This window comes from Lontra canadensis, unplaced genomic scaffold (assembly GCF_010015895.1).
Source record: "Lontra canadensis isolate GAN:19392208 unplaced genomic scaffold, GSC_riverotter_1.0 scaffold9, whole genome shotgun sequence".
Taxonomy (NCBI): Eukaryota; Metazoa; Chordata; class Mammalia; order Carnivora; family Mustelidae; genus Lontra; species Lontra canadensis.
Window position 1 is genome coordinate 20,112,520 of NW_022631003.1, and position 16,285 is coordinate 20,128,804.

General features: G+C 46.9%; 1 protein-coding gene across 2 annotated transcripts in view; it reads left to right on the forward strand.

Annotated features, from left to right (window-relative positions):
* The window catches only part of FAM234B (family with sequence similarity 234 member B), a 33,706-nt gene extending 17,904 nt beyond the window's left edge, over positions 1-15,802 (forward strand). For both annotated transcript variants that reach the window (XM_032855037.1, XM_032855036.1), the window contains exons 6-13: positions 3,332-3,479; positions 4,047-4,188; positions 5,201-5,344; positions 5,516-5,597; positions 8,422-8,577; positions 11,002-11,119; positions 12,916-13,136; positions 13,706-15,802. In XM_032855037.1, coding sequence (XP_032710928.1) covers positions 3,332-3,479; positions 4,047-4,188; positions 5,201-5,344; positions 5,516-5,597; positions 8,422-8,577; positions 11,002-11,119; positions 12,916-13,136; positions 13,706-13,711 — 1,017 coding nt within the window. In that variant the 3' untranslated portion in view covers positions 13,712-15,802. The remainder of the gene's footprint in view (positions 1-3,331; positions 3,480-4,046; positions 4,189-5,200; positions 5,345-5,515; positions 5,598-8,421; positions 8,578-11,001; positions 11,120-12,915; positions 13,137-13,705) is intronic.
* Positions 15,803-16,285: the final 483 nt, after the last annotated feature.

Consider the following 16,285-nt stretch of genomic DNA (forward strand, 5'->3'; position numbering starts at 1 on the left):
CCATGGAATCTCTCCAAGATGTAACATGGGAATGTTCTATCTAGAACAGGGGCTGTTGTGAAAGCCGGAGCTACCGTATTTGAAGTGCGTGAAGTAGTGCCTCTTTTTTACCGTGTGGGTGTTTTGTTAGTTTTATTAGACATACTTAACCTTTATGTAAAACCATAAGACAGCTCATAGAATAGATATGGAACACATCATACATTGAGTAAGTAATAACAGCAATGACCGAAGAAAGGACAGTTGTATACAGGCTATGACAATAGACCTGGAGTCCAGAACACTTGTCCTTAAATTATGCTCCTTGATTATGCTTTGCAGGAGCTCCAGTGGACTAGGGCTAGTACTCTGTGTACAGATAAAATAATAGTAGTTTTCCTTCCTAAATCATAGGAAAGAGTACATTAACGACCACATATATCTCCATTTTTACTCCTATATCTCCATTTTACTCCGTATATCTCCATTTTTACTCCTAACACTTTTTTTGAGCTTGTGCCAAAAGTTCCTTTAAGACGTCTTCTCAGACTTCCTATGTGGGTTTGCCAGGAAATGCTGGTGGATGAAAGAACTGAACAATCGGCAACTAATATTTGTGTGAAAATGTGGATATAGATCATTTTGCTTTATTTGATTTATTTTAATTTTAAGAGACCTTGTGTTTGCTGTTGTGATTTTTGTAGTGCATATACATGGTGTAGAGTTATGAAATCTGCAAGTAAAATGATTTAGAATAGAATGAAATCCATCAGTATTTTATGGTTTTCTGCCAGGAGCACCATAAATAAACTGGAAGTGCTTCTCCAGTCACTGAGCACTGTTTGGGGAGCACTGTTCTAGGACATCTGGCGATACTTTGTAAGATGAGAACAAAGAAGTAAGGTAAATTTCTGAAGACTAGTGAGTTTGGAGGGTACTTTATTAGTTTTCCTTCCACTAGCAAGTTGGTCTCAAAGTAGGTTGAACCCCAAACTCAACAAATATTTACATAATCTTTTTTAATCCCAGTCATTGTGAATTTCAGTAACTACATCCATCAGGGAGTGATTTTCTGAAGTTCCCAAAGTGGAAAGTATGGGGAGTTTCTTCTTAACGGTTTAATGAAGTATGGTTAGCAGGCATAGCAAGTTTATATGTCCTGAGCGAGTTTAACAATCTTGGCCTTCATACCCTATTCATTGCCAGTGGTGGCTGACAGGCTAGAGGTTGAGCTTTTAGGGACCCTCCACAGTGAGGCAGCCTCTGTTGGAGGAACTGGCTTCTTGCCTACTCCTATTCTGTGATTTTTTTTCTTTCTTTTTCTTTTTTTGTCTTAACCAAACAGCAAAAAAAGTGTACTGTCCAATTTGCCTCACAGAATTTACTTATTTACACATAGTGTAGAGATATGAATAGTGTCCATTCTGTCTGAAAAGTGATAGTACCAGAAAAATCGCAGAGAAATGATGGGTTTAGAGCAGCCTCACCTTTATACTGACCTCTTATGACCTCTAATGCCAGCAACAAGGAACCTGGGGAACCTAAGCTCTGGTTTATTCTAAGCTACAGTATGGAAGGCTCTCTCTTCTTAAGGAACGGAACGTATTAGGTCTATGACTTAGAGTGATGCATTCTTAGATAGATCTAGGTTTAGAGTGAGGTGGGCTTGGGACAGAAGAACTGATGGTTTGGGGTTAGTGGAACTTATCTGGCCTAGAACGTTAGTGGGAAGGGACCTCAAAGCCATGTGGTTGATCCTTTCACACCATGTTAGAATCACTGATACAGTATTCCAGACACTTTGGCCCCTACTGTCCAAGTCCTCAGGCCAATGGGAATATCACTGATTTGTAAGACTGTTCTTTTCATTTTTGGTCAGGTCTAGAAAATTCTGTCATATTGGTAAGAATTCTACTTTCTCATAGCTTCTACTCATTGTTCCAGCATCGGCTACTTTGAATGAATATAATCCTCTTTCTACATAAAAGCCCATTCACCTTAGCTGCATCCCACTAAACCTGCTACTCGCAAGGCTAAATGACCCCAGTTTCTTATATTGTCCCCCATGCACCATGAAGTCTAGATCCCTCTCTTTCTTGCTTTCTTTCTCTTTGCATTCCGTTTTATCCATATCTCTTAAAATGTCATACCTGAGTCTGGAAACCGTATTCTGTTTGTGATATAACCAGTTATATCAGTGTAAGGAAATGCTACTTCTTTTGATACAGGCCTTGTATTTCTATTAACATAGCTGAAGATTGTAGTGGCCTTTCTAAGATTTCGCTTTTATTTATAATCTGTTAAAGCACCCACCCCCTTTTAATTAATCAATTAATTAATGGCCCCATTTCTTCTTTCAGATTTTGACTCATCTTCCAAACCTAAGACTTCTTTGAATTTCGAGTTTGTCATAGAGCATATTAGCTATCCCTTTCAGCTTTGTGATGAGCTTGTGATAAGCTATTCCATTCATTCAAGTCTTTGAGAAAAGTGATTAGTAGGAATGGGACAGTAGCAGGGTGGTGTGACATTCCACAGAAACCTCCCTGTGGGTTGGTATTGACTCACTGGGTACACTGAAAACTGTATCTTTCTGTCTTGTCCAAAAGAATTCATGACGCTAAACTTTGTCAGAAGCTTTACAGAAGTCAGGGTATCACTACAATTCTCATATTTCCCAACTGGTGATTCTATTGCTGAAAGAAAACCCTCTAGAGCAGGGGTTGGCAGACTGTGTGACCTGTAGACCAGATTTGGCCCACTGCTTGTTTTTGTAAATATAGTTTTATTGGAGCACAGCCAATGCCTATTTTTTTATTATCCATGGCTGCTTTCACGCTATGGCGGGCAACTAGTTGCTTCAGAAACCATCTGGCTTGCAAAACCTACAATGCCATTTGACTCTCACAGGACAGGTTTGCTGATCTCTGCTTGAGAGTAAGGTTGATAGTAGTCAGGCAGGCTAGACATGTATTGATTTTAGTTGGGACCAAATATTACCGGCGATTTCTGGGTGTGAGAGTAGAGACCGGGGAGTCAGCTGTCCTGTAGTTAGCTCTGGGCTAGAATTCTGTGCCTCAGAAGACTTCATCAAGAAACAACCGTGTTTCAGAGAAATTGCCTGAGCTACCATACAGATGGTTTTTGCACATATCTACCAAAGGAATGGGAACGTTGGCTTCATTTTCTTGCTTCCAGGGGAAAAACGTGAAGCAGGTTTGGCTTTATGCTTTCCAACTTTGGGAAGTGTTTCTGAACCCTGAGCTAATCATGAATCAGTAATGTCTGGAGAAACTACTTGGTTAAGGAAACGATATGGCATCTACTGACTCCGTTTTTTTCACTTCTTCAGCCAGATCTGTGCTTTCTGCTGGTGTCTGGCCGGACAGGGAGTCCAGTGGGCCGACCCGTGAAGTACAACATCGTGGGAGTGGGGAATCTGATTGGTCCTCAGGTTTATGTCACCACAAATGGGGCTGTCTACATCCTCTTTGGCTTTGGTAAGAAGCAAGGCTAGTTTTTTTGCCATTCCCCATCTGTGTGTGTGGTAGGCCTCCCTTCTGAGACAGAGTGAAAGTTTGGGAATTGCTGACATCAGTCAGCCCTTTTGCCACCTCCTATCCCAGGGGCCTCTCATTCTCCACCACCATGGCCGGTTATTAACTCAGCTTTCCCCAGCTGCCTTCTCCAAAGAGAAGACTTCTTGCCCAGCATCTGCTTCATTCGTTTCCCCATTCCATGTTGAACCATTCTGGGTGGGATCTGTGAGACCCATCTTTTTTTTTAAGATTTTATCTATTAATTTGACAGAGAGCGCACAAGCAGGGGGAGCAGCAGAGGGAAATGGAAAAGCAGGCTTCCTGCTGAGCAGGGAGCCCAGTGTGGGGCTCGATCCGAGAAATCTGGGATCACGACCCCAGCCGAAGGCAGACGCTTAACTGACTGAGCCACCCAGGGGCCCCTGTGAGACCCATGTGATCAGGCTCTGTGTCTCTCGCTCAGATCCTCACCCTGGGAGAGTTCTAGTAAATTCAGCTTCTCAGTGTTGGTTCTTCCTATGGTGCTAGGAAATATCCAAGCTGTCGCCCTGCGGGACATTTTTGTTCAGGCCCAAAATCGAGACAGCTTACCACCTTCTCTGCAGATAGAAGAGCCGGAATGGGAGAAGCGAAGATCCATCAACCTGTCTGAGCTCATTGACATTTACAGGTAGGGCAGATACTGACCTTGTCGCAGTTCAGTCTCCTGAGATCTTAAGAGCCATGGAGTCTCCACGTTTGAACTGGGCCGGTGAATAAGGGGCCAGAGAGGTCTGTGGGGGAAATAGCGCTAGCCTTCATATACCATCTTCCTATCTAGTGAGGCAGAGACGTTCTTTTCTTGGTAACATAAGGTGTTGGTGATCATGATTTGTGATCACTCTACACAGACTGCAAAGAAGGAGATCTGTTTAGCGTTCTGAGTCAGAGCAGGGCAGGCTGAGATGGGGAGACCTCCAGGCAGGGAGAGAGATTTATGTAAAAAACCTGCTTGTAAACTGGGCTGAAGTATCTGCCTTACTCCTTTTCTGTGTTTTTCTCTTAGTTGAATCGTTTTGACAGGAGCAAGGCTAGCATCCATGAAATCTTATTTTTTATTCTTGTTTATTTCTTAAGCAAAAGCATGTCATTTGTCACATGTGGTGGATTTTACCCATTTAACCCCAGTCCTGGGTAGTGATTGTCTTCATTCTCTTCTGTCAGAAGTTTCAGGTCATCTTCTAGCATTTTCTCAGGCACTATCACATTGTTTCAGTAAGAATTGGGCAGGTATTAAATGGAATGGTCCCAGTTGTTCAGAAAAAGAAATAATTCAATGCATGTAGACCATGAGTTGCTGTCCAAGCTCAGTGACAATCTCAGGCCTCCTGTCCAGGTCTCCATCTGCTTTCCGCACCATTATCCTTGGCTCTGTTAACCTCCCCCAGAGTATCCAACGTGAGAGATCTGGCCTTGTGGCCCTTCTCCTAGGAGTTCCTTTTGAACTGGCATGAATTTTCCAGGGATTCTTGCTTTCTAAAATGAGATTCGGCTGAACGACACAGTGTCTCCCTCGTAAGATAATGGTGGGAGGTGAATACAAGAGTATAGAGAAACATGTACCCCGAGAGAAAGAGCCCCAGTTTGTGGCTCCAGAATCTCATCCAAGCCGGAGACTAACCATTGGGTCTTGTTTAATTCAGCGATGGTGTTGAGCTACTGCAGATGGTGAAGGCACCTGATTCCAACTGCAGCAACCTCCTGATTACAACCAGACAAGGCCTCATCCTGCTGCGGGGGCAAAATCTTACACCTTCCTGGACACTGAGCCTGCAAGGCCTGCACAGGTTTGCCGTGTGTTCCTCCTAAGGGTTGTAGTTTTGATCTGCTTTCCCACGAAAGCAATTCCCAGAACAATTGCTTGATACCTGGGGTGGTGCGGAAGAGGGAGAAAGAAGTCCTTGTTTTCCTCTCCTTCTGCTTTACTACTGATTGCTTAACTTTGTTCTCATTTGCAGCCAGCCTACTCCTGGGTATTTCACTGATGATCAGACCTTAGACTTCCTTCTCCAGATACAGGATGGAGTTGGGATGAAAAAGGTAAAACTTTGGGACTCAGATCAATGAAAACATCTAGAAAGTCTATTTGTTGTGTCCAGCCATATGCTAGGTACTGTGAGAAATAGGAACCTAACATATGGTCCCTTCCTTCAGAGAACTCAAAGTGTAGCTGAAAACTCACAAGCTAGTGCTAAGATCTGTAGCATTGGAAGCTTTTCCAGTTAACCCCCTTCCAGTACGTGAATTCCCTCTTCTGAATTCTTACAGTTAGGCAGTAAGAACCTTCTGAAGTCTCTCGGTGGGGAAAGGTAGGCATAAATAAACTTAGTACTTCGGTACCTAGTTTCCTAAGCTCTCAGAGAAGGCGGTGTAGCTGGGGTGACTGGGTTGTTATGGAGGACTTAATAAGGGAGGGAAAGATGAGCAGGACCTCGAAAGTTGAATTATATTTATATGAGGAGGGGTGGATGGGAAGGCCTGTCGGGTCAGGACCACCAATGCCTGAGGCCCAGAGACAGAATGGTATGGCACGTTCCAGGGACACTGAGGAGGTCTTTCTGATTTACGTGAGGTTGCATATTGTGAAGATACAATGATTGGATAGGCAGTTTTCATTCTCTCTCTCTTTTTTAAGGATTTATTTATTTTAGAGGGAGAGAGTGTGTGTGCACATGCATGAGCAGGGGGAGGGGCAGAAGGAGAGGGGATGGGAGAGTCTCAAGCAGACTACATGCCCAGCATAGAGTGGACGCAGGGCTTGATCTCACGACCCTGAGATCATGACCTGCACTGAAATCAAGAGTTGGATGCTTAACTGACTGAGCCACCCAGGCGCCCCCACTTTTCATTCTTATTACAGGGAGAATTAAGGTTTTGAAATTTTTTTTTTATAATTAACCTTGCTTTTGTGTTTTTCTTCTAAAATGTGTATTTATATATTGCACACTGTTCCCTGGGAGCCAACTCAACAGTTAATCATCGCCTCTAATGTCTGCCAAGTTCCGCGCCAGATGCACAGATAATGTCTCTGGAGACACAGAGTTAATGAACACAAGACCCTGGTCCTGTGCAGCTCCTAGTCTCTGGGGTGCGAGTACGCACACGGCTCTGCCACGCCACAGCGCGTGCTAGGTGGAGGTCCGCACAATGCCATGGGGGCGCAGGGAGCAGACAGAGGGAAGGGAGTCAAGAGGTGCTCTATGTTGGTTGCAGGCTAGATGTTCACATTCTGAAAGCAGAGAAGTGGTTCACTGTATTGATATGTAAGGAGAAGCCAAGGGGCATTTCTGCCACAGCTCTGAGTGAGCTCAGCTGATGGAAGGCCCTGGAAAGCAGGGCGGCAGCGTTTAGGTGATGTACTGGGGGCACTGGGGTCATTCGGTCCTGAGTGGAGGACAAAGCTGATGATAAAGGCATCACTTCAGGGAGAGTCTTCCAGCAGTGCTGTGTAGGAAAGAGACAATGTCCAATTGTGTTTCAAAAGAATTTCAGGTAGAGATTGGAATTTTCATTGGCATTCCTGGCAGGATTAAGGGAGAAGGGCATACATAGCTTGATTAAGAGCTGAGCTGCTGGGGGTTTAGACCTGGAATTTAATCTTGGCTCCACTACTTACCGGTGGCCTCGGGCAAGTTACATAACCTCACCTAACTGCAGATTCTACGTCTATAAAGCGGGGGTCGTAATAGCACCTGGCTTCATAGGGTTATCATGACAGGAAAATAATGCGTGTGACTGGATCCAGTTTTTTAGTGTGGTGTCTCAAGACTTTTGTCCCGAGATTACCAGAGGGAATCTTGAAGTGTTGGCTTGGGGCGGGGGTGGGGGGCAGCTGTCTCCCCAGGCGGTGCGGCAGAATCTGGGCAGGGACGAGGAAGGGTGGGCCCGGGGGGCTGAAGAGTAGGAAAGTGGTTGTTGACAGAAGAACAGACACTGAGGACAGGGGCAGGGTGGGGAGTTTCTTACGGATTTGGGCCAAGGAGAGGCTCTAAAACGGTGAGGTATGAGGTATTTGGGGTGAGAAGGAGATATATGTGCAGCCAGGGATTAGGAGCTCAGTCCCCTTCGTTATCCTGTGAGAGATGCAGCTGAGGAATATATTTTCTCCTAGTTTGTTTGCCTGTCTCGATGTGCTGTCTTGACTTTAAGACCAACCTAGGGCTGAGCTCTGTACCCGTGACACCCAGGAGTCGAACCTGTAAAGCTTGGAGCACAGCGCATAGCACGGGCATCCACTTGGTCACTGTCCCCTCAGTGGGCGCTGCGGTCGTGGGAGGGAAGGAGCCGGCAGGAGGCGCTGCTGTGGGCGTCTGGTGACAGCACCTCCCCTCCAAAGGGCTGCTGTCTCTGGATGAGGACCGCCACAGACACTGAGCACTCTTGAGTTCCCTCCTGTCCCTGAGCTGCCGTTCTCTCACGTGCAGAATGACAGGCGGTTTGGGTGATTTCTAATGTCCCCTTCCTGCTCGAGAATTCAGCAGACCTTTAAACTCTGCTAGTGGGGACAAGGGCTGTGGAAAACTAGGTCTGGTCCCTAGTCACTGTTCAATGCTTTCCGAATGCCTAGCTTGTTCATGTGGAGTAAGCTCGACCTGTTAATATACATGAGTTTTTGTTCTCTTTCATTCTCTTCATTCCTTGGCCTGCTGCCTTTTTGGGGGGGGGGGGGGGGGGGAGGGGCAGGAGAAGAGAGAGAATCTTGAGCAGGCTCCATGCCTGCTGCAGAGCCTGACGTGGGGCTCCATCTCAGATCACGACCTGAGCCGCGATCAGGAGCTGGTTGCTGAGCTGACTGAGCCCCCTGGGCGCCGCAGCCTGCTGCCTTTCTGAAGGTGGGCTGTCCTCACTGTCTCCTCTTTTGCAGATGGTGGTGGTGGATGGGGACTCAGGCTCCATTCCCTGGAGTTACAGTGCTCCTTGTCACCTGAAAGAGACACCAACCACCTCAGCCGTGACTGCAGACCAGAAGTCTGTCTTCCTCTTTTGGGCTGAAGGGACGTCAGCTGCATCTCCTAGTCCTGTGAGTGAGCCTGGGGGTGTGGGGTGGGGGTCCTTTCGTCACTCGGTGAGATGACAGCTGCTCTGCGGGGCTGACTGGGTCTGGAAGGTTTAGTGGAGCAGCCCCGCTTCCAGGTGGGTGTGGGTAAAACATAGCAGCACCCGATGGGCAGGGCTAGAACCTGCCCCCTCCTGAGCTCTGCTCCTGGCCTTGCCTCTCAGCTGTAGTCAAGGGAAGGCTGATAGCAGCCCCTGACTGCTGGTTGTCAACAGTGGGAGGCTAGATAAGGGATAGGTCCTCTCAAGATGCTAGGTCCAGAATTCCAGATGATTCACATGTGCTGTAGTCAAAGAGAAGTAACAGTGACTGGTCTGGAGGGGGCAGAGGAGGGTTCATGGTGGGTGAGGCTGGGCTTCGAGGTGAATAAACTGGGTCTGCAAAGACGGCACGGGGCAGGGATGGCCAGGCAGTTGGAGAGAATATTGTTGAAGCTGAGGTTGAGTGTTCATCTGGGGGAATTACAGGGGAGAAGGTCCGATGCCCAGAAGGCAGATTTTCCAAAGTCTTTCTTTTTTCTTTGAAGATTTTATTTATTTGTCAGAGAGAGCACAAGCAGGGGCAGTGGCAGACAGAGAGAGAAGCAGGCTTCCTGCTGAGCAGGGAGCCTAATGCGGGGCTCCATCCCAGCACCTTGGGATCATGACCTGAGCCGAAGGCATATGGTTAGCCCACTGAGCCACCCAGGCGCCCCTCAATAAAGCCTATCTTGACCAGCACCTGCTCTGTGCCAGGCACTGTGTTCTCTGTAGGGACCTAAGGATAGACTAGAAACTGTGCTGGCGCTCTCTCAGAGAGGGTCCACAGATGCTGGGGGGACCCAGAAGGATGAAGAATCCTGAATTCATCGACTGTGCACTCTTGGACAAGCCACCTAACTTTTCTGAGCCTTGTGCTCTTTATCCATCAATGAAGATGCTAATATAGTCCCTCATTTTGAGGATCAGATTTACTCAAAATCTAGATTACAGTCGTAACTCTGCCCTGCCCTAACATGTACCCACGACAGTTTACCTGCATTTTAACTTCCTGGTTTCCTCATTTAATAAAGCGAGGGGATTAGAACAGGTGACTCTCCAATGTGTCTGTAAATAACCCCAAAACAAAGGTGTGGTACAGATGCTGTAATAGAAGCACAACTAAGAGATTTAGCTGGAAGCACAAAGGGAGGGCAGCTGGGGAGCTTTCTCTAAAAGAGGTGGCCTTCAGGTGTGGGATCTAAGGATGAGGATTGTTTCCAGTCATGGAAATGGGCTCCAGAGGATTGTTAGACAGTCTAAGGGGGACATAGGGTTGGCAGAGGTTAGATGGAGCAAAGATGCCAGTCAGATGTTCTTGAAGCTTGGCTGGCCAGGTGAATAACGGTAGGAAGAGGCTGGAAAAGGCAGATTTGGGTTAAGTGGTGTAAGACCTTGGCTTTCAGGCTGAGGAATTTGGGCTCATTCCCCTGACGTTGAGAAGGGAGTTTGGCTCTTTGCTTATCATGTGGATGGAGTTAGAGGTCTGTCCTGTCAGGTGTGGGACTCTAAGGGTCCGGGAAATGTCCTCTTTTGCTGCGCGGCACGTGGGGTCAGTGTGGCTGCAGGCGTCCTGCCTGTGCTTCTCCTCCCTTCGTGTACTTCTTATGCTAAGAATACAGGATTCCCGTTTCCTCCACTAGTGCGGCCAAGGGTAGTCCCGGGGTGGGGGAGGCACACAGGGAGCTCAGTAGAACAATCATTTACTGACCTGTACATGGTCTTTCTGGGCATTAACAACTGCATGGCTGCACGCATGCGTGCAAGCCGAACGTCATCCCTGCACAGAGGTCAGGCTGGCAAGGGCAGTTCTTGTGTGCATTTCTTCTGCTGTGGGGACTTGGGGGGCTGCCACTTGGAATTGGAATTTTTGTTTTATAATTAATGATTTGCTTCTGTCTGAGCAATGCTCTGTTTATTTCAGAAACTGAGATTTTTGTGATTTTAGCTTGATATTTGCAATTGGCTTTAATATCCAATGAGAAGAGATGTCTTTTCATGTATACATTTTGTTTCCACAAAACCCCACCTACTGCAGGAGATGGCCCAGTGTTCTAATACTCCCACAGGCGGAAGACGAGGGGTCCTTCCCATCCAGGCATGCACATTTCCATTCTTTTTTTTCTCATAAGGGAGAAAGCATTTTCTAGCTCTAGTGGTTTGAAGAAGTTGGTGATTAATCTGTTTTCAACTCTCTGGAATGTGTCTCTTGTATATGAGAGTTTCTCTCAAACACATGCTTGTAGTTGGGGGTCAGATCATAGCCTCTGAGAGGAGTCCGCAGTCACCTTTTCTGCCCTTTTCACTGGAGGGCTGTCACATGTGGGAATGAGAGTTAACTACGTTCTTCCCTTTTGCTTCTCACTGTCAGGATGTCATCCCCGGAACTGGGCCACCCAGCCTTCACCACCTCTACCTTCTGCATCCAGCGTTCCCCTCTATTCTTCTGGATCTGGCCAATGCCACAGGCACAGTGACGGCTTCAGAGGGTAAGTCTGATGTGATGGTGGGAGCTGTGTGCACAGATGAGGGGAGACAGTGTGCTGGTGGCGTGTGTGCATATCCTGCTGTCTCAGCGAGGGAGGGACGAGTGTCGTCAAACAGCAGCAGGGGGTGGGGGAGTTGAGCCCCTCCCAGGCTTCCCAGGTGCTCAGGGCGGTGGCCGGAGTGCCCCTCTGGGAGGAGCAGCAGGCTCCCAGGCTAAGGACCCAGCCCTCGGGATAGGCTGAAAGCTGAGGGCAAGTGCGGCTCGTCTCAGAGGTCCTCAGGTGGACGTGGTTCACGCAGCGTCACTCAGCGGACGTTTGCTGAGCATCATCTGTGTGTCGGGCACAAGCCGGTGCTGGGAGTACAAGTAAGACTAGACTCTTGACCCTCTAGGAGCTAAGGATTTAGAATTACCTGTGAGGAAAATGGTGGAGGGAGCATGTCGTCTCTAGGACATTGGTGTAGATCGGTGGAGACTTTCTTCTGACTAGTGCAAGTAAACATGCCCATTGCACAGAAGTGGCTGACAAGAGAAAAATCAAGGGAAAAAGAAAAATCGCACAGAATCTGACCACTTATTACCCTGTTAACATTTTGGAAGTAGTCTTCAATTTTATGTATGTATGTAAATAATACCGTATAGCAAAATTTGGATCAAATATTATTAGAGACCAGTAATTCAGGCAGTCAGAACCCTGGAAACTCAGCTACTGCGACCTCCTGGTCTTGAAGTGTCTGATGGGCTCCTCCTCGGAGATCCTTTGCCTCACTCTGAATTGAGGGAGTCTGCAGTTCTTGTTGGGGGGGGGCGGAGTGGAGGGTATGGGGTGAGGAAAACCAGATGGGCCACTTCTCCTTTACGTTTTTCTGTATCTTCTTGCCATTCAGAGGCTTGTTCTCTATGTACAAACTCATTTGCCTGGAAGTTAAAACTAGTGCTTGTGACTCTCAGTTTGTTGGGATACATTGGGAAGAACACCTCACATGGAATTTGCAAGAATTCCTGCCCCCTGGCTTTGTGTGTGGTGGGGAGCAGGGTCAGGGAGGTGGCATCCTACAGAATCCTGTGGTGGGATCTAAATGAGTTGGGTTGTTGTTGTTTTTAAGATTTTATTTATTTGTTTGACAGAGAGAGACACAGCGAGAGAGGGAACACAAGCAGGGGTAGTGGGAGAGGGAGAAGCAGGCTTCCTGCTGGGCAGGAAGCCTGATGTGTGGCTCGAATCCAGGACCCTGGGATCATGAGCTGAAGGCAGACGCCTAATGACTGAGCCACCCAGGCGCCCCTGAGTTGTTTTTCAGTATTAGTGAAAAACATTATTCAGTGAACATTAAATAGTGGTAATTAGGAATCGAGACCCTTTTTTTAGTACAACAGTTGTTTTAAGGATAAGGCAAAATAAGAGCTGGTGAGGCAGATAGCATCTGCAGCCGTGTACTGACAGTCCAGGAATTCTCCAGAGTTCTAGTTTGCTTTGCTCACTTTGCTATCAAATTGTCGCCATAGTTGGCATATCCTCATTTCCTGATTTGGGGCTGGCTTAGAAGCAGCTTCAGAAAAGGAAGGGTCTAAAGACCAAGAGGAATGAATGTGCTACGTTGCTGGCATCCTGTCGTTCCCCACTGTGCACCCACTGTCTAGCCCAGTGCCGGCATTTAATAAGTGTTCAGTAAACTTTGTGGATGAATTAATGAAGGGGTAAATAAATGAATGAATCTAGTTGCAGAATCAAGCCACTCCCCTGCTAGCAGAAGTATTCTGTCCTCGTTAATTGCTCTTGTTTTTGTCCTTCCTCAGTTGGAATTAACGACCTCTGGAAAGATGCCTTTTATGTTACCAGGACAACAGGGCCAAGCTCCGAAGGCCATCTAGCACCCCTGGTGGTCAGCAAGCTTAGTCTACGGTGGGCACTGATGGAAGGCCAGGTGGTCCAACTTGAGGACACCACCCCCAAAATTGGCCGTGGGGAGCTGCGAAGATTCCTCTCTAGAATAAAGTTTGTTGATCCTCCCCACCAGGTGAATCTCTTCTGAATGGTATATTTGATTACCAGTAAGGGTTTGGGGCAAATGCTACCAACTCCAACTTTGTTCTCGAGAAAGTGGATGGGAGTAGGAGCCCTCTTGATTAGCCGGGTGTCAAGAACCAGCTCTGTTTTCTTAAGGCATGTTATGACCATTCAGAAATGGTACTCAGTTGTTTTTAGCTGGGAATGGTACTGTCCCCTTAGGGGACACTTGGAAATGTGGGGTCATGGTGTCTATTGTCTCAGTGACTGAGGGGTTGGGTACGACCAGTATTTTCTGGGTAGAGGCTGGCGAGGCTAACAGCATGCCTCACTTGTAGCAGTTACGTATCCAAAGAATGATCTGGCTGCTACCCTCACAGCCCTCAAATACTGTGGTCTAGTTCAATGTTCAAGAGTTTATCATGGAAAAAAAACAAGGTTTCTGGATCCTTCTGGGAGGACTTACGAGCTTTCCAGGTTAAGCATAAGGACAGAAGAGTAGAGAAATAGTTTGGGTTTCCTCCATCTCTCTGTCATGAAAGGAATGAAAGTTGCTGATACCTGCACTCTTTCCCCTAGATGTAGTCTGATGGAATCTTCCGTTTCAGAAGAAGTGAACAGAGTGGTACCATCTCTCTCCCAGCAATGTCAAGTCAGTTCTTTGGAGAGAAGAAAGACTTCACCTCATTTTACCACCTCTGTGCGATCGTCACAAAGCACTTTGGAGGGCACGTTGGAGTTCTCTGATGACAGCACGATCCATTGGGCTGGGGTTATCTGACCTCTAACTTTTCAGTCCCTGCATTAACCCCCTCCTCTAGGCACTCCAGGGATAGTTTGGAAATGTGAATCTTACGGTTTATTTTTTGTGTGTCTAATTTATAAACTCCTGCTGGGAAACCCCAGTGAAGTTCTTCCCTGGAACATTTTGTTTTGCGTTATGCCACATGTGTGTATGCATTGGTATGATGATGAATTAGTTTCTCGATCTAAGCTCCAGGGACCGAGTTTCTTGTCCTTCTGAAGTACACCTGGTTTGTTTGGTCGTCTTGAGACTTCCAGTGCCCTGCCTCTGATCAGGGCCACTGGTCCTTGCCTTCCGTGTTCTCTTATCGCCTGTATCTGGGCTTCTTCCCACCCTAGCGGCAGGGAGACAGACAGTGGGAGGCTGAGGGAGCCGTCCTCGCATTTGCAGCTTTTATCTTCAGTAGCCTTCCACCTCACAAATTTTCCATCTCTGCACACTTGGTGACCATAGCTACCACCACATTCCTGTCGGAAGAGGAGCAAGAGCAGCGCGTAGTTCATGAGCGGCCTCTGACGGGGTCCATGTGGTATCATGTGGTCTGGATTGTCCTGCCGGTCCTGACCTTTTCCCTGCTAACTTCCGAAGTGCTGGGTGTGTGTGTGTGTGTGTGTGTGTGTGTGTGTGTGTACACGTGTGTGCGCGCGCTGTCCTAGGTCTGTGAAGTCAGGAACGACTCAGGCAGGCAGCCTAATTCCTGCCATAACTCCATTCTGCTCTCTTAGCATCTCCTAGGGGCCATCCTCTGTACTGCCTCTCATTTGCCCTCTTATTCAGAGATAGTTTTGCTTTGCTTGCATGAGAGCAAAGCTGTTCCTGGATTTTTATCCTTGACTCCCATATGCAACCATTTTGCCTGCACATCTCCTTCCTTGTAGAGCCTTTGAAACACTGTATTTTGAGAAAACTCCAATGTAAATATTCTTTTATAATTGGTTAAGTTCTTTAGAATTCTCTCCAGTGCTTACTTCTCCCTTCTTCTATAAATATTACTTCTCTTAAGTTCTTTTCTAAACTTCTAGGTCATTGTTTATATAGCAGAAAGTCTCACATTAGCTGGTGGAGAACTACTTTTCTTCTTGAATAATTTTGATAGGTCATACCCGAGTGCAACTCAGGTTCTGTCTTACTTGAGCCTGTATCTTTTTAGCTTGTATTAATAAAGGGAGTCGAGACAAATTTATAGAGATTACAGAAATTTAGGGATCCCAGATTTGGAGGGATGTGTATTACTTGCCCAGTGGTAGGCATTATGACATAACAGAAGGTTGGTAGCAATAGCAGATTGGCCTGCCAGGTTTCTGGGCACCCCCTTGCCTTAGGGCCCTGAAAGGAAATTTAATTTCAATACTTTGGGAAGCTTTGTGAACTTGGAGGAACAATGAGAGGATATCCAAGAGGATAGGGAGGATTCTAGATTGACTTCTAGAGTTTGAATCTGGGTAGAAGATTCTAGGATCTTGTTTAGCCTACTAGAGGATTCTGAGGACTAATTTATAGTTGACTGAATAGCTAAAACTTGACTTGTGGTTCTGTGGCCTGGGCTGAGCCATCTATGTCTTACCCTTATTCTTCACCATGTTGAGGCTTTCTGGGGAAGCCATTTTGGGTAAAGGAGCAAAATGCCAAATCGTTTACTGAGGGCCTGATCTGAGGGGATCCTTTTGGGTAGAAGATGGTGTTTATGCCGGGTGAGTCCCAGAAATAAGAGGAAGCTAGAAGAGCATCAGTCCCTAAATTCTTCACGGTGTGTTTACAAACTGTTGTCTTAACTATGATAAGTTTGAATCCATTTTTGCTAGACACAGGACAGGCTCTGCAACCAGGGCAGGTTGGAATGGTGGCAGAGGATTTCGAAAGCTTCACCTGACCAGCACGGGTGTTAGCTTATCAGGTGTGTCCTGACACTCCCTTGGAGGCACCCACCCTACCGGACCTCTAAGATAGGAAGCATTCCTCCCTTCCCCCACTCCAGCAAGGCCCCTGTAACTGCCTCTTAGGGATAGCAGTGACTTGTGCGGGTATAAGGATCTTCCTTCTCCCAAGCTCTCCTCCTTGCTATCCGTGTAGCTCCTTCCACCCTAGACAGCATCCTCCCATCCCCCAGATGCTCTCCGCTCTCCTTCCGTGTCGGGTATGCTGACACCAACCCCCTTGAATGTGAATTGCTTTTATTGCCCATACTACAGACAACCGGCTGGTGTATTGTCAGGAAGCACTATTTAAAATGTGAATTGTTGCAGAACAAATAAATACTATATAGGAAACATATTTGTGTGTCATTCTCGTTCTTCTTAGCCATCGGGTGGTTTGTTTTCCCTTGATGGAAAAGGGGGAGGAGGTGTGTGTGGGTG